Below are 27,050 nucleotides of genomic sequence, written 5' to 3'. Positions count from 1 at the left end.
AAAAGTGTGGATTAATATTACCGCGCAACTGAAAGGGATTCCCGCGGGACACCCGCTCATCTTAACCCTGGGTCATGCAGACCCTCTGTCGGCAGCCATCTTGAATTCAGCTGATGCTCGTCTTAGTTTGCATAATATTTCTACATATTTAACTATGTTATCTAGAGGAATACGAGGATTTAGACTGTCAGCACTGCTCTCTAAACATGTGAGTATCCTTATTCGTTTATTTTGCCTTTAAAAAGTGCAGAATAGTGAATTTAAATCTACTAATTGTAAAAACAACATTCAAGACAATGGTTGTTGTCAATTGTATTGAAAATTCAATAGACATCTCGAGATTTGTACAGTATTTCTGTTTTATCGTACCTCTAATTGAAAATCAATATAATTTTTAAGAAGATCTAATCATCCTTTAATTTTCATAGTCAATTCAGGGTTCAAGGTTTTGACATAAAAGTTGTGCGCTTTAGATTTCAAATCAGTTAATTGAACAGCAGCCAATAAACTTTGATAGCATCCAGAACTAATAATTGCAACCTTCCTCATGATTTGCATTTAATGCTACTGCAAATGGTGAATGGGAGTTATGTATATAAATGCATTATCTTTGCAACTTTGCATTTTCATAATATACAGTATATCATGCTTCATTAAGACACTTTATTCTATATTTTCACTGTAACATTTTACCGATTTGTATGCAATGCAAGATGCATTTCACAAGGGGGCAATCTGTGAACTGTGCAATCGATCCTTAAGGCTGTATGTATTGCACAACCCATCAGGAAGCAAGAATTAATTGACATCTGTGGTAATTGTAATGTCATAATATTGTACTACCTTTATAGAGTGCAAACAATATAACCGTGAAACTTTAGTAATACTAAATAGCACAGTTTCATGCAAATTCCATTGTTTTCTATTGTTTAATTAGCACTATTTTGTACTATTTAGTAATTAGTGTTTCACAGATTTATTGTTTGCACTCTATTGCAAAAAAATTGCTTTAAAAATAGGTTAGGCCTGATGATTGTAATATTAAACTTTTTTTTTACAAACTTAATATATATTTTTTTGTCATAGGCGACGGCAGCTTTGCTCACAAAGCAAAGGGGTTATGCTGGAAAAGTTAATGAAGCTGAGTTTGAATTAAGAGTGAGTTAAAATTTGTTAGAAAAATTCTAGCCATCAGGAAATGATTTAAAGCCAGGAAGAAGATTGTAACAAAGGTTTCATATTATTATTGTGATGAAGACAACTCAATAATTATGATGTGGTTGTGATTATTGATTATGATAGTGGTGAGGTGGTGATGATTCTGATGAAGATGATGATGGTGATGGTGAAGGTAATGATTATGATGACAGTAGTGGTGAATATGATGGTGGTAGTGGTAGTGTTGATGAGGATGGTCATAATAATGATGACAATGATCAGATGATGATGACGATGGTGAAGATGATAACTAGTAGTGTTGATAATGATTTCAAAATGAATATTGAATGTTTGATCGCTATCTATCCTTCATTCTACTATTCATTTGGTAATTCATCCCAGGATTTTAAGCTTCATCACCTGGATGAGGGCCCTCCAAAGAAGGCAGTAATGACAAGGGATGAGGGTTTACTCTACTACAAGCAGATGCAAACCATCAGGCGTATGGAGACTGCCGCTAGTAATCTGTATAAATCCAAAGACATCAGGGGTTTCTGTCATCTGTATTCTGGTCAAGTAAGTCCCAATTTTTAAATGCCTTGAAGTTTTGAAGGTTACCAAAACACGAATTTAAGCATTACGTAAAAAAGTGTATGCAACAGTAACTCGAAGTTTGCATTTTGTTTGAATACATAATATGGATATGTAAATATTTTGTAATTAATTTCCAGGAGGCATGTTGTGTTGGTATGGAGAATGCAATAGACAAGGATGACAGTGTTATTACAGCCTACAGATGTCACGGATGGAGCTTCATGCGAGGAGTGTCACCTAAAGGCGTGCTCTGTGAATTAACAGGTATGATACATTTTACAAACTATTCTGGGATATTATCCCCTACCCCTTTGAACCAAGCAGGTATTTGAAAATTATCCCACAAAATGGAAACTTTTAATTTGCCTTCTTGCTTCTGGGGAGTCAGGATGGCATGGTGGTGAAACACTAACCTCTGAGGTCCAGGGTTTGAATCCCAGTCACCCTATTTGAGCTGAGTATGTTGGTTCTCTTTCTGACTCCAAGGGTTTTTGCGGCTATCCTGTTTTTCCTCCCTCCTCTGAAATCAACCTTGACTAATTCAAACTGGTTAGATCTGTGCTCTGGGGTCATACATGAACTGTATAGTGGCTGACAGAGGCACCTTAACATGCTTTCGTTTGACCCCGTTGAGTTGCGCCACTGCTGTGCTTGCGGTGGTGGTTAGCGATGACCAGTTTTTTTGCTTTTATTAAGATGGTGGTAGACTATTATCTTTTAATATACCTTTCCTGAATTTGCTTGAGGGAACATAAAACTATGGCTCCAATTGTTCGAAAAGACATACAGTATAAATTGTGATAACAGCATCAGTACTGGGATAGTGCTGTTTGCTAGGCCATCTCGGTAAAAAGAAATCTGATGGTGTTGTTGTTGTAATCTGTATCATAATGAGTGTGGTTCTGTTTTCAGGTCGTAAGACAGGTTGCACAGAAGGCAAGGGAGGCTCTATGCACATGTATGGTCATGAATATTATGGAGGCAATGGTATTGTTGGTGCACAGGTAAATAATTTGCCAGTTATACCATGAAGAATAAATGGAAAATATATAAATACATGTATACCTCACTCGTTGGTGGAGAAATGAATTTCCAAGGGTTGGGGAGGGTCTGAGGAGGGTATATTCTATAGTACCATGAAATATCCATACCTCCCACACAGAGGGGGATTGGAATTTCCAAGGGTTGGGGAAGGTCTGAGGAAGGTATATTATGTAGTACCATAAAATATCCATACCTTAGGATTTCCAAGGATAAGGGTGGGCCTCATAAAGGATTTAGAATTTCTAACAAATGTGGAAGGATTGATAAGGGTATTGCTACATGTATGGCCATGGAAAATATCCATGTATGGATACAGTAGCTCAAGGATACAGGTCACTGTACAGTACATGTACTGTAATATCATTCTGTCATTCTCTCTGAGTTGAGGAACTGTATAGACATCTTCCAGGGTAATCGATATTATTTATGATAGATATTTTTTCCTTAGGTTCCTCTTGGGGCTGGGGTTGCTCTGTCTCATCAATACAAGGGAAATGGAAAGATATGTTTGACCCTTTATGGTGATGGTGCTGCAAACCAAGGACAGGTACTGAAAATTGCCTTCAGAATTGAAAATCATGAATGCCATCTTTATAACATCATAATAGTCCCTCTCACAGTTCCCTGCCGTGCCTTTGCATCGACATGAGACCAATATTGTGAGCTTGCAATGATATGTAGAGATGTGAATACCGCCAACTCTCGTTACAGCGGACACCCTCACCCTCACCAGTGGGACCGTCACTACATGTCTGTGATAGCGAGCATCCGCAATAGTGAAAATTATTTAAGATCATTTCTTTGTCAGTATTTTTGTCGGAGAATTTTCTCCAGTCCCTAATAGCAAGGTGTCCATAATATCCAGGTTGTCCGCAAGGCGAGAGTTGACTGTAATTAATTGTTAAGAGGTGTTTAAAAAGTTCTCTCTCATTCCAAGCTCACCATTCATCTGGCTTCTATGCAAAGGCATGGCTACCTTTCAGGATGGCGCAGGGAACAGTGTAAGGTTCTATTAGCCATTCTCAGATTGAGGGATTTAAAACTGGGTAGAGTTGGTATTGTAGTGCATTTTGGGGCTGCTTTAGGGGACAAATTTCCAAAATTGCATGTACTAATTTTCATAGCTGCAAATCGACTACTAAATCCCAGTTTCCTTCCATTTTGTTTCATTCTATTGTACTTTCTTTCATTGCATTTGACAATAAAGTATTTTGTCCTCCATTAATAATAATTATTCGTTACTCAGTTTTTGATATTCTGTGAACTTGGTTGTTACGAGCTGCAGGCTGAAATTTTGTTTTTTGCTGCAGTCAATCAAAAATAATAAGTTGGTACCTTTTATGTCCTTGACTGTTGGCAGTAAAAAAACAATTTCACAACAAGCAGTTCTGAGTTCACAGAATATTGAATACTACAGTAAAATAACTTATTATAATCCTGTTATTTTTCAGTTGTTTGAGACCTATAACATGGCTCAGCTGTGGAAGTTGCCTTGTGTTTTTGTCTGTGAGAATAATGGATATGGAATGGGTACGGCTGTGGAAAGAGCAGCCGCTACTACAGACTACTATAAGAGGGGGGATTTCATTCCTGGCCTTTGGGTAAGAAATTAGATATTTTCCTCTATTTCCACTTCTTCTCTCCCTGCCTTCCCTATTTATCCAACCATCTATCTGGATACAAATCCATCTATTTAGTGCCTACTTCCTTTCCTCACGCATCTGCCCATCCATCAAATCCATCTATTCACCTGTTCCATCTCTCCATCCATCCATCCACCTGTCCAACTGCTTGCCTCTCCTTCTCCTGTCCATCTGTTCATCCATTACTCCCGACTGACGTCCCTCACCCATCTACCCATCCATCACATCCATATATCACCCCTTCCATCCACCCACCCATTCTTCCATTCTTCCATTACATCCATCCATTACCTTTCTACCTCTTTAACCTTCCATCCATCCATCCACCCTTACATCTATACATTTAAATCATTTATTCATTCATCCTATTTCCATCTAGCCATCATTCATTCATTTTTGTAGTGAATTTTTTGCTTCAAGTCCATCACCTTCAGCTTTTGATTGCAATCTCTATGAGATCTGTTCCAGAATATTGTTAACTGTTCTACTACATCAAAAATAGATCACATTATCAAATCTTTTTGCTTCCAGGTTGATGGCATGGACCTCTTGACTGTTAGGGAAGCGACAAAGTTTGCTGCAAATTGGGTCAGATCTGGAAAGGTAATAAACATTGTTCAAAATCATCTTGCATTCAAGACTAACAGGAAAATATGAAAGAAATGGCACAATTCGAAACTCCACAAATTCCTTTAAGGAAAAGTGTGGTTTCTTTAGTATTTTCATGTTAGCCTTGTTTTCAGAATACAGTAGTATTAACAGGGTTTTCAATACCAGTTTGAGTAAGTGGCAAAACGCAATGAATAGACAGGAAGCAGTGGGAAAATCTTTCTTTCGTTTTTCCTTAATTTTGGGAAACTTTAATCAAAATGGGCAGAGAGTTGATGTAAAATACTTGGCAAGATTCACAGGTTGTGGTTTTCTATTGAAAACACTGATTAAAAGTGATGATAAAAGAGTAAATTTTACACCGTGAAAAGATGAAACAACTTTCTGACGTTTCGGACGCTAGTCCTTCGTCAGAGTAAATGTTTTTACATCTTTTCACAGTGTATAATTTACCTTTTTATCATTACTGTTTCATTAGAAACCCCGACGCAGCTCACACTAGTTTTTAGCTAGTTTTCTCTTCTGATTAAGAGTGGTGTATTATCTCTTGGTTGTAGGGACCATTTCTATTGGAGATGAGCACCTACCGTTACTATGGACACAGTATGAGTGACCCTGGAACCAGGTATGTACTAGCCTACCAACAGCTGACGAGAATGTCTCATTCCCTTGATAATGGTTTCTTTGTTTAATAATGGATCTCAAGAAGAAAAGTAATGTGATTGAGACTCAAAATGTTATTCCCATGTCCAAGCCATTTGATTTACAATCAAGTCTCCAGACCTTGTGTCATTCCCTTGAGTATAGTTTTTTCCTTTAACCCTTGAGACCTGAACAAATCTTATTCTTGTGATGTATGTGGGTTGCAATCTCCAGACCATGTCATTCCCTTGAGTATTATTTCCTTGTTTAAACTGATGACACCTGAGAAGAACAATAAATGGATGAGATTAAAAATCTTATTGTAGGTTGCAATAAAGTCGCATAATGCCTAATAAAGTGTATCATTTGAAACTTTATAAAAATATCTAAGGGGCTGTTTATATGGAGGCGAGCCAGCCCAGTAAGCGGGCTAGCCCGCTTTGCCGAGATCTTGGCTCGGCCTCTTTTCGTTGTAAAAAATGCTTTGTGTTTATATGGGGAGATGGGCTGGCCCGCTTACCGAGATCTTGGTTGGGCGGTGCCGAGATCTCGGCAAGCAGGATGGAAAAATTCCCATATAAATGAGCCAGCCCGGTAAGCGGGCTGGATTTGATCCTACTGCACATGCCGCCATGTTTTCTATTTTTATTTTCGCGGGATGAGTTCGTATGCTAACGAGGCTGGATGATCACATGACTGATTTCATCCCGGTAAGCGGGCTGAATTTTCCAATATAAACGCAATCCAAAATTCATCTCGGCCAAGCGGGCTAGCCCGCTTACCGGGCTGGCTCGCTCCATATAAACAGCCCCTAAGAGAAAGAATCTTGAACCTACTATCTCCAGTACTTGTATTGTGAGGCTAAAGCTTTTTCCTGCTTAGGATAGACTGTATTGTTTTCATATACTAACTTTTTCTTTGGCTTCATCAGCTACCGCTCACGTGATGAGATCCAAACTATCCGTAAAACCAGGGATCCCATAACAGGGTTGAGAGAGACTCTGCTGGACTCAGGGCTGGCTGATGTTGATGATATCAAGGTAGGTTACTGAGGAATAGATTAATATTCTAATAACCTGTCATGTTGTGCTATGCACTCAGTATGATTGTCATACTCATCACCATCATCGCCGTTATGACCATCATCATCATCACCATCATCATCACCACCATCATCACCACCATCTTCTTCTATCATCATCAGCATCATGACCATCATCATCATGACCATCATCATGACCACCATCATGACCACCATCATCACCACCATCTTCTTCTATCATCATCAGCATCATGACCATCATGACCATCATCATCACCACCATCTTCTATCATCATCAGCATCACCACCATCTTCTTCTATCATCATCAGCATCATGACCATCAGCATCATGACCATCATGACCATCATCATGACCATCATCATGACCACCTTCTATCATCATCATCAGCAGCATCATGACCATCATGACCATCATCATGACCATCATCATGACCACCATCATGACCACCATCATCACCACCATCTTCTTCTATCATCATGACCATCATCATGACCACCATCATGACCACCATCATGACCACCATCTTCTTCTATCATCATCAGCATCATGACCATCAGCATCATGACCATCATGACCATCATCATGACCACCTTCTTCTATCATCATCAACATCATGACCATCATGACCATCATCATCACCACCATCTTCTATCATCATCAGCATCATGACCATCATCATCATGACCATCAAGACCATCATCATCACCACCATCTTCTTCTATCATCATCAGCATCATGACTATTGTCACCACCCACCAAAATCATCATCTATCATTATCGTCATCATCATCACCATCATCACCATCATTGCTTTCACCATCATCACCACCACCTTTTTATCATCCCCTATCAACACCACCACCATCACCACCACCACCCCCATCATCATTACTATCATCTCTCCCACTATCATGTCCATCAGCATTAGCAACCTTCCACTCCTGCCATCTTCACCATCTCATCATCTTCACCATCTGTACCTTCAGCACCATTGCATCAAAATTATCACTTCCACCACCACTACGGCAACTGAGAGGAACACTGCACCAACAGTGTATTCCACCTTTATTCCTATGGCTTCATAAGTCCCCAGTGTGACAACTTGTCTTTTCACATGTATTTATTCATTCATTACTTTGTTTCATCCCAGAAAATTGAGGAGGAAGCCAAAGCACATATTGAAGAGTGTGTCATAGCAGCCAAGAACGACCCAGAACCGCCACTTGATGACTTATTCTTGGACGTGTATGCTGGTGAAACCATGAAGGATGAAAAGATTAGAGGCTGTGAATACTTCTCATGGCATGCTACCAACTAATTCCTACCAAGACCTCTATCCCTTTCCTTTATTCCTTCACTTTTTCCCATGATATTTTGAGTTACCTCTTGCACTATTTTCATGTCGATCAAAAGTATTTTAAAACTCTTTTGAGCCTGTAAGAAAAGACATGGAAAGCAGGTTGGATGAGTAGCATTAAGCTTAAGGTTAGGAAGGGTAGGGTGGATGGGGATAAAATTTATAATATTTAAAAGAAGGAGGTGAGGTATTCGTGTGTTAGATGATGTCTAGAATAATTTGAGGATGATCAAAAATAGCTTATGTCTTGTACACTGAAGGAAATCATATTGCTTCCTGGTCTATCTTGGGTAGAGTGTCTGTCTATCATACCCTAGAGTATTTTTACCCAAGCTAGACCAGAATGCACCTTGCTTTATATTTCTTAAAATATCCAGTGTTGTTGAACCTAGCTTGCATAAGTACAGTTGTATTCGTACCCAAGCTAGGCCAGAATGCACCTTGCTTTATATTCCCTAAAATATCCAGTGTTGTCGAACCCAGCTTGCGTAAGTATTTGTACCCAAGCTAGACCAGAATGCACCTTGCTTTATATTTCTTAAAATATCCATAGTGTTGTCAAACCTAGCTTGCGTAAGTATTTATACCCATGCTAGACCAGAATGCACCTTGTTTTCTAGAACAGAATGCACCTTGCAACATTTTCTAAAATACCCATAGTGTTCTAATCTAGGCTTGTGTAAGGGTGATTGTCTATCATACGTATAGTATTTGTACCCAAGTTAGACCAGAATGCACCATGTTTTTCTTTTCCTGATATAATCATAGTGGTTTATTCCTGGTCTAGATTGGGTATGCTATCTTTATGCAAGCTTATTTAAATAAATATGAGTTTCAAGATAAAAGATGGTAAAAATATAATAAAACCACTTCAATTTTGCAGATATTTAAGATAAGTAAGTAGCAGTTATAAGCACAGGAATACTAAGTTTATACATGATATATGTTGACCTAATTTTGATAGAATTTTCAAATTCTAAATGTCATATGTATCGGGGAGAAAAGAGGCAAGTAAATGTTAAGTTCTGCTAAAGCATGACATTTCATGCCTACACTTCCAGAATCCCTTTCACTAGCTTTTTTTGTTATTCTAATGTACACCATTGTCTTGGTATTCTCAAAGGAATCTTAACATTTGAATACTAATAGATATTTTGAAAAGTATTGTGGTAGTTTAGGAATGAATCGTCATTAGAGCTGGTAAAGGCATTTAACCCGTGAAATAAAATTATTAGAGTGATTTTCATATGATCGTGAAAGAATAGGCAAACTAATAGTTAGTAGTAGACTCTAAACCAATGATTTTCTTTTGTTCTTTATCAACTATTACAAACTAAATGGTCTATTTTCTTTCACGGTCATGTGAAAATCATTCTAGTCAACGTGTAATAGTCAAATAGACACGCACAAAAAAAGAAAAAAAAAAAAAAAATTATGCTCTACTAATGTGTGTGAGTCTAATATCTATTTCACGGGTTTATTGACTTCACTCTAAGGTTAAGGTCTATTTAATGTATACGTACTATACAAGGTGAACAAAGAGATAGGGTCTATGTGTCGGAGAGAATGAGATCTTCTATTTTCTATCGTAATTTGTGAATAATGCACTTAACAGGCTTGTAGTAGATTCGATCATCTTTAGATATCTGAAAAAGATAAAACCTTAGAACTATCACATTGAAAATGAATTAAAGAATTTAAGTTTTTAAAATCAGTTTTACAGTTGTGAGAAACCGTTGGTGGCGCATATTACTATCTCTGTTTTAACGATGATCGACCAAAAGGAAAACTAAAAAAATTCAAGGCACTCCCACTAGTCAAGCATGTGTGAGGAATCACTGGATTTCCAGTGTAATAGCCGACCTCTACTCCTGACTTAGATCAGTTCAGAGGTTGTTTCAGTGATCTATTAGCCGTGCCCTGACTTAGATCAGCCCAGAGGTTGTTTCAGGGTTTGATCTGTGAGTTAGCCATGCCCTGACTTAGATCTGCCTAGAGGCTGCTTCAGGGTTTGATCTGTGAGTTATCCGTGCCCTGACTTAGATCAGCCCAGAGGTTGTTTCAGGGTTCGATCTGTGAGTTAGCTATGCCCTGACATAGATCAGCCCAGAGGTTGTTTCGGGGTTCTATCTGTGAGTTAGCCGAGCCCTGACTTAGATCAACCCAGAGGTTGTTTCAGGGTTCAATCTGTGAGTTAGCCATGCCCTGACATAGATCAGCCCAGAGGTTGTTTCGGGGTTCTATCTGTGAGTTAGCCGAGCCCTGACTTAGATCAACCCAGAGGTCGTTTCAGGGTTTGAGAAAAGTCGTTTAATTTTCCCTCATCTTTCCAGTTCTGTTTAAAAAAAAAAAAATTTGAAATTTGCCTATCGCAACGTTGAATTTAATGATTAAGAATGTGAATTCTCACGAGCAGCACCTCGTCTTACCTTTATTGTTTTTAAATTAATCGAGAATCAACAAACATATATATATATATACTGCTTACTTCTTACCTCGGTTTCTTTGATTACGAAGAACGATGACGTTTTCCCACGTTGTTTTCTTGAAATTCTGAATTGAATGAGTTCTTCCTAAATAACATTCCTTTGACAGTGCGCTCAGAAAAAATACTGTATAGCGTTCATTGCCACTTAACTGCTGGAAATAGCGCTGTACAAATATATTATTATGTTATTATCATCACAAAACTCTTCGTTTTGAAAATATTCACCTAAGGGGAAAAAAATCAATAATAAGAAGTTTGTTTACGCAGATCGCTCGTGACGCACTTGAAAAAAGGAAAATATTTGAAATAAAAATGAAATGTTTTGACCTTTTTTCTGCGGTATTTTTGTTTTTTAAGATTTTTACTCCCTTTCATTAGCGCGCCCATTGACTTCAGATCTAGAAGTTGCGTGCCAAGGTAGAAAAATAAAATAATCGAAAATCGCCCGCAAACTATTTAATATATACTCAAATTAACTTGGATTTTCCCCCATGAATTTAACGGGGGAAAAAAGACTTCGGCAACCAAAAAAATTCCACTTAAACTCGTTGTCGTTTTCTGTTTGGCACGACACTGGCATCTCTTAAACAACAGTTCAACCAGTGCAACGGTGACTACGCGAGTTTGTAGCGGCATATTTTCATGAGGAAATATGATGCTTTAGTCGCATTCTTCATCTAAAGCTCCCTTTGATTTTACGCAGACGTGTTATCGCTGTTCGATTGACTCGCGCCAGCTCCTTTTTAGGCAATCGGAAAAGTGTATGACGTCACGAAGTTTAGAACAAATGGTGTCTCAAGCTGTGACAGCCTCAAAACTATCGTGAATTTAATTTATCTGCTATTATCCAATCACTTAAACTAATTTATAATTTGTCAAATTTTCTTTATTTTTCCCTCTAGGAATAATTAAGGCAGCGCCATTTACGCCATCAAGCTCGAAAATGACAGGATGAAAAGATCGATCCTTGAAGTGATGTTTCTGGATTTAAAATTCGTATTATTGTGACAGTCTGGTTTATACATGATCAATATTAACGTAATAGGCAGTGTTTTTGTAGAAAAAGAGGAATCGACTGTTCAGAGTTATAAATATCGGCTCGCACATTCAACCCCTTGAGAATAAGCGTACGATTTTTCTCACATCGATTTTGAATTTCGTCTGATAATATTCATTCTATAAACAACGTGGAAAGATTTTCTCTTCGATAACAGAAGAGATAAACAGTTCCTAAAGCTTCTATATAAACTAATATGTAATATGAATGATTTGAAAAAGAAAAAAAATATTCAGCTTGTGAGTGCGTGGGTGTTAAAGGCACTTAGGATCTTTTTATACTAATCAGGCAGTGACGTTCCCAATCTTATCGCTTTAGGTCTTGCCATTACGACTTATGCAGGAAAAACACTTTAACTTTCAAGAGAAATGATTCTTATTCTGCAAAGCTCGTACAACATTAAGTATTGATTCTACATAACTGGGCTATGGTCGCGACAACAGCGACAGATATCTGCTAATATTGATGAAGTCAAAACATTGTTCACCTGTTTCTGCGTCGCGTAATTCTTCGTAATGAAAAAACGCGCGAAATTCTAGCAAATATTTTGTTGATCGGCTATTTTTTTGACGTAAGCGCTTTTTGAGTAGAAGAAGAAACTGGTTTAGATTGTTAATTATATGAAGAAAAATCTACTCTTGAAGAACTGAGAAGGAAAGAGAGGGAGGGCGTAAGGAAGGAAGGAAGGGAGAGGGGGAGGAAAGAAGGAGAGAGAGAAACTCATAGCGCATATCTTTGTACATAACTGAGAAGGCCGAGGTGCTTTGTAAGCAATTATCATGTTTCCTTATTCTTTACGCTATTTTATTTCGTCGAATCGTAATTATTAGTGGAAATAACAAAGCTTTTTTATGCTGCTAAAATATTAAAAACTAGACAAACATTAAAATGGCAATAAATTAGGGCGCTGTCCTCTTTATCCTCTAACATCTTAATATGCCGAGTCGTATTGTGTTATTCTTCATGAGATCATTTCTGTCATCTTTCTCATGCGAAATCATCGAATAATTAAAAACAAAAAATAAAACTGGTTCTAGAAAAAATTAGGACGATTTTTTGTGTTTAAAATTTAGATATTGATTGAGAGGCCCTGAAGATGAGGAGTGGCTTACTCGACGAACAATATATTATATCAGTTTTCTTCGCTTCTAGCCTGAATTAATATTGAAAGGTTTCCTGAAAGCAAACCGAACTCCTGAGTTTCGTTCGTTCGTGATACTCCCTGCCCAGCAATTTATTTAAAAAAATAGCAAATTGCCAGCTAGACTAACCGACGTCAAAATGCTTTTCTTCTCAGTTGTGACGAAGAATGCCCGAAAGCAAGTCAATCAGGGGCCGAGAGCCCGAAGAATTTCCGTGAGTTTTCCGAGATCTTCACGCCGGAAAATTAGATTATTACGTAGATATAACATTCACTGGTCATTCATTTTCGATCAATCTCTTCGGATTTGGTCGTATTACGTCGGAAGATTGTCGTCAGTACTTCGTCATTAGCCGAGCACTCAGCCTTGACCACCTGCTCGGAAGTAAGGAAGAAAAGACTTTGATGGTCTCTGTGTTATATAAGATAAAAAGCCAACCATGTCGAAAGCAACAAGCGTTCAAACCAACTATATTTTAAAGCATTCCCAAAGACATGGCTTTGCAAACTTTCAAAAGAAACAGCTTCTGAATCGAGCAATATCATGTCTGAAAAGTCAACTCCGAAACACGAAGCTGCCAAACGTTCGCAATCAGCTCCTGAACCAACTACAGCAACAAAAGCTGCTTTAATCAAAGCCGGACAAAAACTTGCTGCTGGTCGTGTGGACAGAGAAGAAACCAAAGTTAAACCAAAGCCATCAACGAGCCTTTTGACACCCGAGGTGTTAGTCACATACGCTTTGAATGAAGAAGAAGAAAGGCGAAGTGAGATGCAATACAGAGAAGCGGCGCTTGGTGCTTTTGGCACGAGAAAATCTTACAGTAACCTCACCATTACTTCATTCTCTGATAAAAACTCAATTTTGAGGCACTATCATTCTGATCCGTGTCTCGCAAGTCTTGGTATTCTAACATGAGTTGAGAAATATAGAAAACATGCATAGACAAACCGTTTCAAATCAACTAGTAGAGAGCTCTTGGTAGATTGTTTCACCTTACTGGAAAATACTATATATTTCCTGGCCTTATGAACATTGGTACGTATTTGTGAATGTACACTTGGTGGCGAGTGCTTTTATTTTGAAGATTTACGATGTGCTGAAGGAAAAAAACCGTTTTTTCTGTTTACGTTGGTAGAAAGAGAAGCAAAACGTTGAACTGCATTAACTGAACTTTGTCCTTGGTTGTTGGATTGCCTATTTATCTTTTGATTTTTAATACATTATTACTGATAACGCGTTTGTATAAACTGAGTTTAAGCTGTAGCAATATGACAATAATGACTACCTCATGCATAAACAATTTATTCAGCAAGTTTTTTGGACCATTGGACATCGGTTCATGCAGTGAACTCATACTGCTCACCACCTACGCACCCATCAATATTATGAAGAACTACTTTTGCTTAAAGTTACAATAATAACCCATGTAAACTAAGATAAACTGCAATCGGCTGTGAAAATTATCTGCTGAAAGTAAACGTGTAAGTTTGTTTGTCCGAATTTCGCCTTTGTCTTCGTTTTTATGACGTCACGGTTGCGCTGCGCTATTAAAGAATGCGCAACATTACAAAACCTTAGAAATTCCATTGACCTTCATTGGAACACATGGATATTCTATACTGAAGGTCGAGACTAACCGTGAGCAAAGAAGAGTTCGAAACTGGAGGCTTAAAACAGGCCCGAATGAACCTTACTTATACGGCAGCTACGTTGACGGGAACAATAGATTTTCAAACGCATAGCCTCGCATTCAAGTGCTCCAGAACAAATTTATGCAGGTTAAACAGAGGTTTTTATTCCCTCGAGAATAAAAAACATATTTTGAAGATTCTACTATTATCTTGCTAACTGCAGTGTAAAAATCGTCCTTATCACGCTTTTTGTTTTTTAATGCTAATTTTGTACTCATTTTCTTATTAAATTTTAATTTTAAAAATAACTTTGTATACATGATACTATAAAACACGCTGAAATTAAAACCTGCATATAATCTTGATATGAGTTTCGCCGTATTTTTCTTTTTTCTTTTGAATTTATATCATGTTTGCTTAAGCATTTTTGTATTTATTTTAAATTAATACCTTTTTGCCTAACGATTCGTCGATCCGTGTCTTCATGATCACGCCATGGTCTCGTACCATAGAGATCTGGGCACGAGACTGTGACCACAATGGTCGAAAGTCTTACTGCGCATGTTCAGGATATTGGCAGGGAAATGGCAGAGACGGCTCAATATCATCAAAGTCTGGAAAAAAATATGAATGTGCAAACACTTAGATGTTGGTACGATTATGAAAAGATTTAACCAAAGTTTTTTGTTACGTCGTATGTCTACCATTACAAGATCGATGGAAAAGTCTTAAACCTCCCCGCCCCCCTTCCATCCCTGACCCCCCCCCTCCCCCCCCTCTGGATTTGAAAAATAATGAGGATAAAAGATAAAATAAAAACCTAAAGAGGACGCTATGTGATGCCTTTCTGGATAACAGTTACCCCTTTAAAATCGTTCTTGTTCCGCCACCATCACTTACGACTGTCATGCAACGCCGTCACGCTCTGCGATATCCAAGTCACGATCATCACCGAGTGTTCCGGACACCAGGCGGGGATCAATCCTGTTCGCTACTGCATTCAATAGTTTAGTTTGGCTTTCTATTACAGTAACGAGAGCCTTGATCTGTTGCCTGTTTTTCTCTAGTTTCAATGCGAAGTCATTTGAGGACGTGTTGGCCAGTTCTTCTTCGTGAGACAGGTCTTCTTCTGCAAGGTTTTTTAAAGTGGCGACCCAGAATGTTCCTATGTCTTGCAACCTAAAATAAATGTCATGAATGAATGGACGGCAGAACGGAAGTACGGACGGGTGGGGAGATGGATGGAGAGAAAAAGGAAATATGAATGGTTAGGTGGTTGAATGGAAAGTACGGTCTTTAATGAATGGATAGATGGATGGATGGATGGCTAAATCGATGGATGGCTAAATCGATGGACGGACGGACGGACGGACGGATAGATGGAAGGATGGATGGACGGGTGAATCGATGGACAGAGAGAGAGAGAGAGAGAGAGAGAGAGAGAGAGAGAGAGAGAGAGAGAGAGAGAGAGAGAGAGAGAGAGAGAGAGGGAAAAATAAACGTCTGTCACTCCTACCTCTTTCTGAAATTCTTCTCGTTTGGTTTGACAAGTATTCTTGGCTTGTAGATCATACGAGTAATGAACTTTGGATATTTGTCTTCTATTTGCGCTACAAATTTCACTTGTCTCGCCAGTCGTTTGAGTTCAGCATTTCTCCTCACCATCTCAATATCCCCTACAGCCAAACCCACCTATAGATGGGAATATTGAATATTGCTATTATATACAGGCCCTTTGAAGTACTTTACTTCTTCCTTCTTTCCAACCAGCATCGATCCCTCGGTGCCTTTCTTTTTTCTTTCTTTATTTTATGCTTTTTTTAGTAACCTCAGTCTTTCCCGCTTTTTCTTCCTTTTGGTTTTGCTTTCCTTCTTTCTTTTTTTCTTCCTTTCATTTTTCTCTAATTTCTCTTCTCCCCTTTCTTTCGATATTCTGTTTTTTCCATTTTCTTTTTTTAGGAAAGGCTTGAGGAGATATAGTCTAGGTTCATTATTTATACTATGATGAAGAAATAGAAAACGCGCGCGCGTGCTGTGTGCAGTCATAAAGCACGCGGGGGTTGGCAGAACACTAGAGAAGTGTAAGAAGAAGCACGACGCGTAGCAGAGTGCTTCCTGACACTTCTCGAGTGTTCTGTCAATCCCCAAGTGCTTTATAACTCCACACAGCACAGCAAGCAAGTTTTTAATTTCTTTTGTAAAATACAAATTACAATAACCGTTTTTTAGATAGGAATGACGCAACTGAAAGTGCGCGCACGTGCTGTGTGCTCTCATAAAGCAGGCGCTTACAACGAATCAGAAGCGAGATCAATAACAGTTATTTTATAATAAGTTATAACAGATGCATACCAAGAGATTCATTAGGGATATCGACATCGCTAACATGAACACTAAGCAAAAGACTAACGCAACTTGAGGATAAGGATTTTCTGGGCTTCCGTTTTCATTTCCACCCAAGGAATCAACAAATGTTGAAGTAAAGTCTATCTCTCCCAAGGTCATCACTGTCGTCTTGACAAAGGAACGTACGAAAGAATTGAAAGATGGCTGCAAAAGAAAAAAAGAAAAGCATGACATTAAGCAAAAGAAAATAAAAAAGGACGCACAAATTAGTAGGGCAATAAGGAGAAGTAAGAAAAGAAAGAAGGACAAGGACAAGGACAAGGACAAGGACAAGGACAAGGACAAGGACAAGGACAAGGACAAGGACAAGGACAAGGACAAGGACAAGGACAAGGACAAGGACAAGGACAAGGACAAGCGCAAGCGCACGTACGAGGACGAAAACAAAGTACAAGAACACATACGAGGAGGAGCCAACGAGAACAGGAAGAAAGACAAGTTTCACGACCAGGGCGTTAACTGGTCAATGAGAAAGAAGGCGGAGGAGGAGGAGAAGAAAAAGATCAAAAGAATAGTCTAATCTACTAATCACAAGTTCCACTTGAGTGAAGTTAATATCGGCTTTGTCTGTAAACAACTCTTGCAGTTAAAGACAAACAAAGCGACTGGGCTTGATGGTCTTCCATCACGATTGTTAAAAGATGGAGCTGTGTACATTAGTGCAGCTGTAACGTCTATTATAAATCTTTCCATCAGAACACAACAAATTCCTCTTGACTGGAAACATGCAAAGATTATACCGTTATTCAAGGAAGGAGGGAGAGACGAAATGGACAACTACCGTCCAATTTCCATTCTACCAGTGCTATCAAAAATCCTAGAGAAGGCAGTTCAAGTACAATTAATTGAGTATCTTAATGAACACAATCTTATGTCAAAATACCAATGTGGTTTTCGCCGCAAGTACTCCACGCAAGCAGCAATAAATTTCGTTACAGACTCCATTAGAAAGAATATGGATGAGGGATTATTGACAGGTGCGGTATTTGTAGATTATCGAAAGGCGTTTGACACTATTGAGCATGCTACCTTACTAGAAAAACTGAAGCTACTTGGTATCTGTGATAAAGAGCAACGTTGGATGGCCGAATATCTTAAAAATCGTACCCAGTCAGTATTTCTTGGTGGTTCATTGTCAGATCCTCAAGTTATGGTTTCTGGAGTACCACAAGGATCCGTATTAGGCCCTTTGTTGTTTTCTCTTTATGTTTCAGATCTTCCGAATTGTTTACAAAACACTAAAATACTGATGTATGCTGATGATACCGTTATTTACTGCTCTGCCCCAAACATGGCTCAGTTAACTCAAAAGCTAAACAACGAGCTTAAAAACCTTGCTGATTGGTCAAAGTTAAATGATCTCTACATCCACCCCAAGAAAACCAAATATGTGGTATTTGGAACTCATATGAAACTTAATCAAATTGACTCTAATTTAAACTTTGATGTTTATTTAGATAACGATATTCTTGAACGTAAGAGCTTTTATAAGTATTTAGGAGTATACCTAGACCAATCGCTATCCTTTAAAGAACATGTCCACAGACTTATAAAGAAAGTTTCAAGTCAGCTTGGCTTACTGAGTAGATTGAGAAATAGTCTCACTACGTATGCAGCTAACAAAATCTATACCACTATGGTTTTACCAAAATTAGATTATTGTGATTTTACATGGAATATCAATTTGGCTGCTTCTATTAATGTCTCTTTAGATCATTTACAAACGAAAGCTGGCCGAATAATTTTAAAGGATTGTAGCTTAGACCATGATAAGGTGATAGATAAATTGGGCTGGAAGAGTCTTCGAAATAGATGTTCAATTCATAAGCTTATTTTTATTTTTAAGTGCTTAAATGGCATTGCACCTGAGATTTTTAATGGTTACTTTAATTATGTCTCACATGGCTATAATACTAGACAAAATGGTTTAAATATTATCATACCAAAAGTTAGGACTGAATCAGCCAAGAAAACGTTTTATTATTCTGGAGCTATCATTTACAATAGTCTACCTAGCTCTCTTAAAGAGATTAATTCTTTATTATTATTTAAGTCTAATCTCAAAGATATTTTTTAAATGTTTTAATGAACTGTATTGATTTTTACTAACATTTTAGTATTTTACAGTATATATATATTTAATTATCTTATTATTTTGTTGATAATTTTTGTTGCCCCCAGGGCGCTCCTTGATAACAGCTGTTTGCTGACGAGCTTACCCTGGTAAAACATGTAATTATTATTATTATTATTATTATTATTATTAGTCATAAAGACCGCACAATAATACATTCAAAATATGTTACTTATATCTTACCTGCTCTTTGAAAAGAATGAAGAAGGCAATAGCAAAAGCCATAATGATCTCTATGAATATCAACATCACTTTCACAACACTACGCAACACTTCAAGAAACATCGAAATGTAGATTCCGAACATGTTAAAGCGACGCAGGAACAGCACAAAGTTGATGAAGCACAGAAATATGGATACAAGTGCGATGAGCCACCAGGAGTATGGATCAGTAATGTACGCGAAGAGAAAGTCGACCATGCTATCAGGAGCGACGTATGGAATCAAGAAGAGCGTAGCTGAAGTGTACAACATCCACTCAATAAAGTTTACGTACTAATAGAAAAAAAGATTAATATAATTTACCCAACACACAATAAATCGGATAGGGCGGTTTTGGCCCCAAAAATGGGGCCAAAATTTGGACCCTATAGTGGCCTCCTTAAAGAAGGGCTATTTTGGCACTACCGGCAGATAGGGGCCAATTTTTAGCTCTGATTTTGGGACTGTTTTAGCCCCTTATATGGATTTCCCCCCTGATTTGGCCTAGTTGAGGGGGCCAAAATAGTACTGATAGACCCATACCAAAATGGTTTCTATGGGGCCAAAATAGCATTGTTCTATTTTGGCCCTAGCCTGGGTTAAAATAGCACTACTTTGAAAAAGCCAAAATGGCTCTCTGGGGCCAAATTGGTCCCCTCAAATTTACTGTGCAGTATACAATGGGAGCTAAAGGAGTTAAGATGGGATCGTGTTCAGCTTGTCGCAGGCAAGAGTTGCTGAGACTATTAAGTACCTTTCGTTATTTCAAATATATAACCAAATTACGAGCTAGCCACCCTTCCTCCTCAAATTAATATTTGACCTACACGTCAATAGACTACTTTGAAGATAAGGCGGCCATCTTGGATCGCAAGGCATTGTTGGATGTCCAAGGGGGCAAATAAAGCTTTGTTACAGCAATGACGTCGATTGATATTAGCAGCTCACCAGAAGAAAAAAACAGAAAAAGTTGAATTAAGAAGGCACATCGATGATCTTTGGCCATAAAAAAAGACAAACACACCAAACTCTATATATTTTCCTTCATCTTTGCTTTGTTTTGCCCCTTGGCAAGATGGCCACCATACCGACGAAGTACTTCATAGACGCGCATAAATAAGTCTTGCTACTTACATCTTTAAAGTATGATCGTCCTTGTAGTATTATTTGAGCCATCTCTCTTGCAATCTGTAAGATGACGAAGGCAAGATTCATTGAAGCAATGGCATATTTAGTCCCTGATACTTCGTACACTGCAGACATCTTGAGAGTGCTATTGGTGCTACCCAAAATACCCATCATTTTCTCCTCTTGTCTTTCTGTGATAATGAAATAACTGTAGGAAACCAGAAACACCAAGTAGACGATGAAACTAAAGTAAAATATATAACTTCCAAAAGTTTTCCACTTTCGGTCCAAAAGAGTTTGAGTCAGAGGATGCAAGAGAAGATCGCGTCGGTGATGCTCAACCATGGTCAGCGGTCCAAAGTATCGTTTACCATTTAGGAGAACTGGATCGTCAGGGCCTGGGTCGAGCAGTGTGAAGTCATATTCAATGGTATAGTCCTGGTGTCTTGGGTTGATATTCTCGGGTTTTTTGATACACTTGTTCATTATAATTGCAGCTGCCTCGGGGAAGCTATTGATGAGTATTTGCATTGGACGTACACCAGTGGGGCTATCATTGTCTTCCAGTACTTCTCTCCATCTGAAAGGACGAGAAACGAATGATATAACACAGTAAAACCACATCTGAATTACGTAACACTGAATTAGTAAGGATAGGTTCAGCCCTAGCCATGGGAATTACATGCATATGGGCTGGTTGGTTAGCCCCCCCCCCCCCCCCCCCCCCCAACTCCAGCCATGAACTATGGAGTGATTTGGAAGACGCGACGAAGTCAGTAATGATGGTAATTATAACGATGGTGATAATGATGCGATGACATGACGATGCATAAAGATACATGTTGGTAATGAAGAGAGGAGCGATGTTGATAATAATGCTCATTATGGAAATGTAAACGAAGACGATTATGATGATGATGGTAGTGATGTTGATGACGATGATGCATGGAGGATGATGATGGATCAAGGAAAATGAGTACGAAGGGATTGTCGGAACGGTAAGACTGTTACCTTTTGTTACGACAAACAGCTTTGACAGCATCCACAGCATTCCACTTTCCCGCCATCTCAACGACTCCCATCCCACTAACATTACGACACTTGACATTAACGCCAAGATCCATCAACATCTCGACAACCGAGCCATTATTGTGACGTACTGCTATCAGTAGAGGTGTTTCGCCATCAGCACTTGTATCGTCCATATTGGCATTATTTTCTAGTAACGTCTTGCATGTTTTTGCACAGCCCTCAACAGCAGCACACATGAGAGGGGTTTGCTTTTTGTCATCGCGGCTGTTGATGTCTGCACCAAGCTTGATTAACACCTTGCAGACTTTCCTATTCAAAAAGGACCCGATTAAAAAACGTTTGCACCTTTTTGCCTTCTGTTTACATTTTGTCATATGTCGAACAAATTCTTTGTTTAATTTCAAATGATCCAACACAAGGTCAAAAGAATTGTGCCAGCCGGTCCCGCTTAACTTTGGCTGCTAGGTATTTCAAAAGTATAACCTGTCTTTCCAGTTCAGAAGAGGATTTAGGGTGAAATTGGTGGTCCTTGAAACTCAATCGCTCTCACCCCATTATATGATAACTACGAAATTAGAGCAGACAGTGCAAAAGGAATAAATTAATGATGACCATGCATTGTTTGTTTTTTCCCTCACCTGTTTCCGTTACAAGCTGCAGCATGAAGAGGCGTTTTACCTTCTTCATTTCTTTCATTCACAGATGAACCAGCTAGTCCCAAGACTTCCACATGTTCAGCTCGGTTATTTTCGGCCGCAAGGTACAGAGCGGTTTTTTGATCTTCGTCTCGGAAGTTTAAGCGCGATTGTTTCGCTAAAAGAGCCTTTAAACACTGTCAACAAAACAAGAAGGTATTGCTGGTGAAAATAGCCAACTTTTGATACTCTTGGAAATAACACGTGGGAATCCATTACGCCCAAGGTTGATTGATTTGATTTCTTCCTTAAGAAAAACATTTTACCTTAACATCCTTACACAACGCCGCGTAGTGCAGAGGAACTCTTTCTTGTACATCTGGACTGTTCAGGTTTTCTAGTCCTGAATCATACTCAAGTAACAAGTTAACAATCTCGATGTTTTGATTCTCGATCGCCAGATGTAAGCAGGTTTTCAAATATGCGTCTTGCGCATTGATTTGAGCTCCTCTGCCGAGCAGCAGTTTTACTGTGTTTACATTGGTTCTTTTACTTGCAACGGCCACCAGGAATGGAGTTTGGTTGGATTTGTCACGTGGGTCAACGTCAGCACCGTTGTCAAGGAGATATTCTATGATTTGCACGTGACCAAACATTGCAGCTCTGAATGAAATAAGAAATTTGTATGATCATATTCCTTATCATCATCATTACACACAAACCAGCAGCAGCATCTTCAGCGACATCATCATCTCCATCACCCCATCATCAACACCATCATCAACCCACCACCACCACCCTAACATCACAACCGCCATCACCATCATCACCAACATCATCACCATCACCATCACCATCATATCATATCATCTCTATCTCCATCTCCATCACCACACAAACACCATTACCACCAACATCATCACCACCATCACCATCACGGCATCACCATCACGGCATCACCATCACGGCATCACCATCACGGCATCACCATCACGGCATCACCATTGCCATCGCCATCGCCATCGCCATCGCCATCGCCATCGCCATCGCCATCGCCATCGCCATCGCCATCGCCACCACCACCACCACCACCATCATATCATCGCTATCTCCATCATATCATCGCTATCTCCATCACCACACCAACACCAACACCATTACCACCACCATCATCACCACCATCACCATCACGGCATCACCATCACGGCATCACCATCACGGCATCACCATCACGGCATCACCATCACGGCATCACCATTGCCATCGCCATCGCCATCGCCATCGCCATCGCCATCGCCATCGCCATCGCCATCGCCATCGCCACCGCCACCACCACCACCACCACCATCATATCATCGCTATCTCCATCATATCATCGCTATCTCCATCACCACACCAACACCAACACCATTACCACCACCATCATCGCCACCACCGTCATCATCATTGCCACTGGTTACTAATATTCACTACCATCATCATTAAATTTTGTTGTTGCAGAGACGTTTAGGATTTCCCATGAAGTGGTCACTCCCCACATACCTCAACACCCTGGATACACCGTTGAGACTGGTGGGTGTTCTTACCTGTGTAATGGTGTTTGGCCACTACAGTCCTTGGGTTGCAAAGCTGCCTTCATTTCCACCAACATCTTCGCCATTTCAAAACCACCCATCGCACAAGCCACGTGGAGTGGTGTCGTTCCAAGATTCGTGTTTAAAGCGTTGACATCAGCGCCAAGCTCGATGATCTTCTTAGCGACATCCAGGGAATTTGTCAGAGCACAATTGTGCAAGAGTGTGTTGCAGTTCATGTCGTGTGACTTGATGATATCATCTACATTACGAGTGTTTTGAGCCACTACTACAATGAAAACAAACGTACTATATGTTAAAGTGGTCAGTTTGAAAGCAGCTGGGTGGAAACTGATTAAATGAATGTTGATAGTTTTAGTCTACGTGGGAGAAGTTTCTGAAACTGTCACCCTGGACTATTGCTGCTTTCGTTGTTGTACGTTGTTTTTACTTGTTGCCGTTGTTCTTGTTTCTTTTGCTGTTGGTGTCCATGCTATTGACTTTACTGCTGGTGTTGCAATGTTTTATGTTTTTGATTTTGTTGTTGCTGCCGTTAAAAAATATTCTTTGCATAAAAAGGTTTCTCATGCTCTTGTTTTTGTTGTTGTTGCCACTATTCTTATTGATGTCTTTGCTTCTTCTTCTCCTCCAGTTTCTGCTGCTGCTGCAGTTGTTTGATGACAACATCCTTGGTTAAAGATACATTACTGTTTATTGACAGGGGCGGATCCAGGGGAGGGGTGCACACCCCTCCCCGGCTCGACTTTGTGCCCCTACTTCGAAGATAACCAATACTGTTTTTTCCCTTTGATTCTAAGGGGTGCACCCCTCCATGGGTTAACTTTGTGCGCAGCACCCCTCCCTTGAACGAAATCCTGGATCCGCCTCTGATTGAAGACAATTAACACTTACACTTTTAAAGGTTCAGTTTCAATAAGGTTTATAAATACTTTCCCAGAATTTTGTGTTTAATTAAAGTTATTATTATAATTATTATTACCTCTTAGAAGTAAAGTATCTGCAACAGAATTTCCACCGCATTTATCATTGCCATTAAAAATCGCCGAGTGAAGTGGAGTTGTTTGGTCTGATGCCACTGCAAACACATCAGCTCCATGATCCATCAGCATTTGGCACGTTTTTGGACATCCTTGAGCAGCAGCAAGATGTAATGGTGTCAGCTGCAGCTTGTCTCTAGCATTGACATTAACACTACGTTGATTTAGAAGTAGGGTAATCACTTCTAACTTGCTTCGTCTGCACGCTAGGTGAAGAGGAGTGCTGCCATTCGTGTTCTGTGTCGTTGGGTCTGCACCGTTGTCGAGGAGAAGTTTAATCACTTCTAACCATCCGAATCTATTGAATAAAATAAATCCTAGGTTATATAGAACAATAATAATAATAATAATAATAATAATAATAATAATAATAATAATAATGATAATGATAATAATAATAAACACGTCAAGCCGGCGCTCAAGAAAGAAACAAAGCTAAGTTTGAAGACGAAGTAAAGCAACAAGCATGGGTAGGCCAGTACCTTCTTAGACATTGGCAAGACAAAGATCTAGAGAAAGAAAGTTATAACATCCCTAAGATATGGACGAACATTCCTGACGTCGTTTACAGTATACACACTAGTATCCTGCAACAGTTACTGACAACTAAGGTATATCGTAGAAAGAAGTTAAACGAAGAAGAAGGAGATCTAAGATGCAGGTTATGCCACGTCCAAGAAGAAACAATACCACACTTGCTATGCGGATGTTCTGCTTTCGCACAATCCCTATACAAAGCAAGACACGATCGGATGCTACGCCTTATTTACCATCAAATCATATCGTCCTATGGGTTCACTAAAGATGAAGATCTGCAGACACCATGGCACAAACAACCAATACCAGAACCTGTCGTTTTCTTTAGTTGTTTTTTGCGAGTCTCGAGCCTGACAACTTTACTGAAAACTGACAAATTAAAAGCCCTAATATTCAACTGACAACTGATAAACAATTAGCGAAATTTTAACTGACAACTGATAAATAATCAAATTTTTAATTGACAACTGACATCTGAACCTCCATGAAGATATTCCCTCATTATACTTTTTCTAACACCAACAAAATAAAAAACTGTGCAAAAAACTCATTCTGAGACTAAATCTTTATAAAAAGGTAACTGCTTAAAAAAATATTTTTACAAACGTTCATGGTTGAGCAAGTGTAGGCTTTTTAAAATTAGAATTTTTGCAAAAACACTTGAAGTTTAATAGAGTGGTACTTAAGTTACGCAACGAAAGAGAAATCTATAATCTGTACATCAGGAATAAAGACTCATGTTCCCAATTTACTTCAATTACTAAGAAGTTCGTTGGATTTTGGCTGTTTTTTCTCCTATTTCTGCATTAGAGACGAATTTTCAGCAATTTTTAAGGTCAAAAATTAATTTATGTAGTTTTTACGTAGAACGTCATTAAAGACATTAAGAAAGAATTCGTGCATATAACGAGAATACACAAAGACAACTTTAAAACATTTAATAATATTTTATTTAAAAAAATTAGTGCATGACGATTCATTCCGACCCTTGTATGTAAAACCTATTAAGACGACAAGGTCAAATATGGCAAAGAAAATATTTACAATTAAAGTTTTACCTTGAAGCAATATGAAGAGGAGTATTACAATCATCTTTAGTACGAACGTCTGCACAAGCACCATTCTTCAGAAGAATCTTTACTGCATCGATTCGGTTGTACCTTGTAGCGTGGTGCAAAGCTGCAAACCCTTGGTGGTCTAGACCATCTATGTCTTCGTTTTCTTTCGCCTCCTCTATCTCTTTTTCAAGGGTCGGAATGCTCTCATTTTGAAGAGCTAAATGTATTCGGTTTTCACGATGTTCACCATGATTATAGTAAGTGTGTTTGGTCATTTCATTCAACTCCATCGAAATTTGCTTTACCCTAACTTTCCATATTTTCTTCTTTCCTGGTACCGGCGTCGATAACGGAGTCGATTTTTCGTCTTCCATCTTTACAAACGCTTCGTTCTCCATATCTTGACTATGCCATCATCCAAGATTTGCCAGAGCGATAATTTCTTAATTTAACATTACTGTGGCTCATTTGCTGGCACCGTACAGCGTACTGTTCGTCTTACTACTCGTAAACTCAGCTGTTTACGTGATCACATTCTCACGGGTGAATGAAATGCACGCATCGTTAGACTTGTGACGTAATTCCGGTTCCTGCAACTCAAAAAATCCGCAAAGCTTGAACGATGTATTTTGATAAGTGAATAAGAAGTAAACCTAAAATCCTCGTAAAGCGTTTGGAACTATAATGACTTTTCCATCTTTTAATTCTTTGATTAAAAAAAATTACAGTTACTGTATGTATCACTTTTAACTAACTCTACATGCTCGGTCACACGCCATAGTACCTTCTATCGTTCTTCTCTTCTCTTCTCTTCTCCTCTCCTCTCCTCTCCTCTCCTCTCTTTTCTCTTCTCCT

At 38.9% G+C, this 27,050-nt stretch overlaps 2 protein-coding genes across 11 annotated transcripts; one reads left to right on the top strand and one right to left on the bottom strand.

Annotated features, from left to right (window-relative positions):
* Window positions 1–79: 79 nt before the first annotated feature.
* On the top strand, window positions 80–9,822 carry LOC116294308 (pyruvate dehydrogenase E1 component subunit alpha, mitochondrial). Its single transcript, XM_031701888.2, has 11 exons — window positions 80–208; window positions 1,087–1,158; window positions 1,561–1,734; window positions 1,890–2,016; window positions 2,665–2,756; window positions 3,245–3,343; window positions 4,248–4,397; window positions 4,971–5,042; window positions 5,606–5,673; window positions 6,622–6,730; window positions 7,905–9,822. The coding sequence occupies exons 1-11, from the start codon at window positions 155–157 to the stop codon at window positions 8,070–8,072; spliced, it is 1,185 nt and encodes a 394-aa protein (XP_031557748.1). The 5' UTR covers window positions 80–154; the 3' UTR covers window positions 8,073–9,822.
* On the bottom strand, window positions 4,778–26,786 carry LOC116294305 (uncharacterized). 10 transcript variants are annotated; one of them, XR_016121216.1, is made up of 19 exons: window positions 26,196–26,786; window positions 24,543–24,898; window positions 23,555–23,831; window positions 22,295–22,631; window positions 21,972–22,165; window positions 21,313–21,642; window positions 20,308–20,881; window positions 19,156–19,467; window positions 16,785–16,982; window positions 15,949–16,124; window positions 15,295–15,611; window positions 14,883–15,046; window positions 10,607–10,664; window positions 9,635–9,757; window positions 8,138–8,188; window positions 7,818–8,004; window positions 6,602–6,738; window positions 5,636–5,972; window positions 4,778–5,034 (listed from the first exon to the last, which is right to left on the bottom strand). XR_016121216.1 is itself a non-coding variant. In XM_089037316.1 (12 exons), exons 1-11 carry the CDS (start codon window positions 26,591–26,593, stop codon window positions 15,338–15,340), a joined length of 3,426 nt encoding a protein of 1,141 aa, XP_088893442.1. In that variant the 5' UTR covers window positions 26,594–26,786; the 3' UTR covers window positions 14,088–15,046; window positions 15,295–15,337. The 10 variants fall into 10 exon arrangements, 1 of the variants encoding a protein (XP_088893442.1); XR_016121213.1 differs by having other exon boundaries at window positions 5,636–5,748; window positions 5,832–5,972; window positions 7,818–9,757; XR_016121215.1 differs by having other exon boundaries at window positions 8,138–9,757.
* Window positions 26,787–27,050: the final 264 nt, after the last annotated feature.

The sequence above is a fragment of the Actinia tenebrosa genome, unplaced genomic scaffold (genome assembly GCF_029948245.1).
Source record: "Actinia tenebrosa isolate PJP-AT-01 unplaced genomic scaffold, QUT_ActTen_1.0 PGA_scaffold5__44_contigs__length_20552954, whole genome shotgun sequence".
NCBI lineage: Eukaryota > Metazoa > Cnidaria > Anthozoa > Actiniaria > Actiniidae > Actinia > Actinia tenebrosa.
Note: the sequence above shows the minus strand (reverse complement) of the source record. Positions and strands in the feature narration are given on the sequence as shown.

Coding starts and splice junctions, on each gene's coding strand:
- LOC116294308 (XM_031701888.2), top strand. CDS start 155: ATGTTATCTAGAGGAATACGAGGATTTAGACTGTCAGCACTGCTCTCT. Junction 4,398..4,970: donor ATTTCATTCCTGGCCTTTGG/GTAAGAAATTAG, acceptor TTTTGCTTCCAG/GTTGATGGCATGGACCTCTT. Junction 5,043..5,605: donor ATTGGGTCAGATCTGGAAAG/GTAATAAACATT, acceptor TCTTGGTTGTAG/GGACCATTTCTATTGGAGAT.
- LOC116294305 (XM_089037316.1), bottom strand. CDS start 26,593: ATGGAGAACGAAGCGTTTGTAAAGATGGAAGACGAAAAATCGACTCCG. Junction 24,899..26,195: donor CCTCTTCATATTGCTTCAAG/GTAAAACTTTAA, acceptor TTTATTCAATAG/ATTCGGATGGTTAGAAGTGA. Junction 16,983..19,155: donor TCATTCTTTTCAAAGAGCAG/GTAAGATATAAG, acceptor TTTCTTTTGCAG/CCATCTTTCAATTCTTTCGT.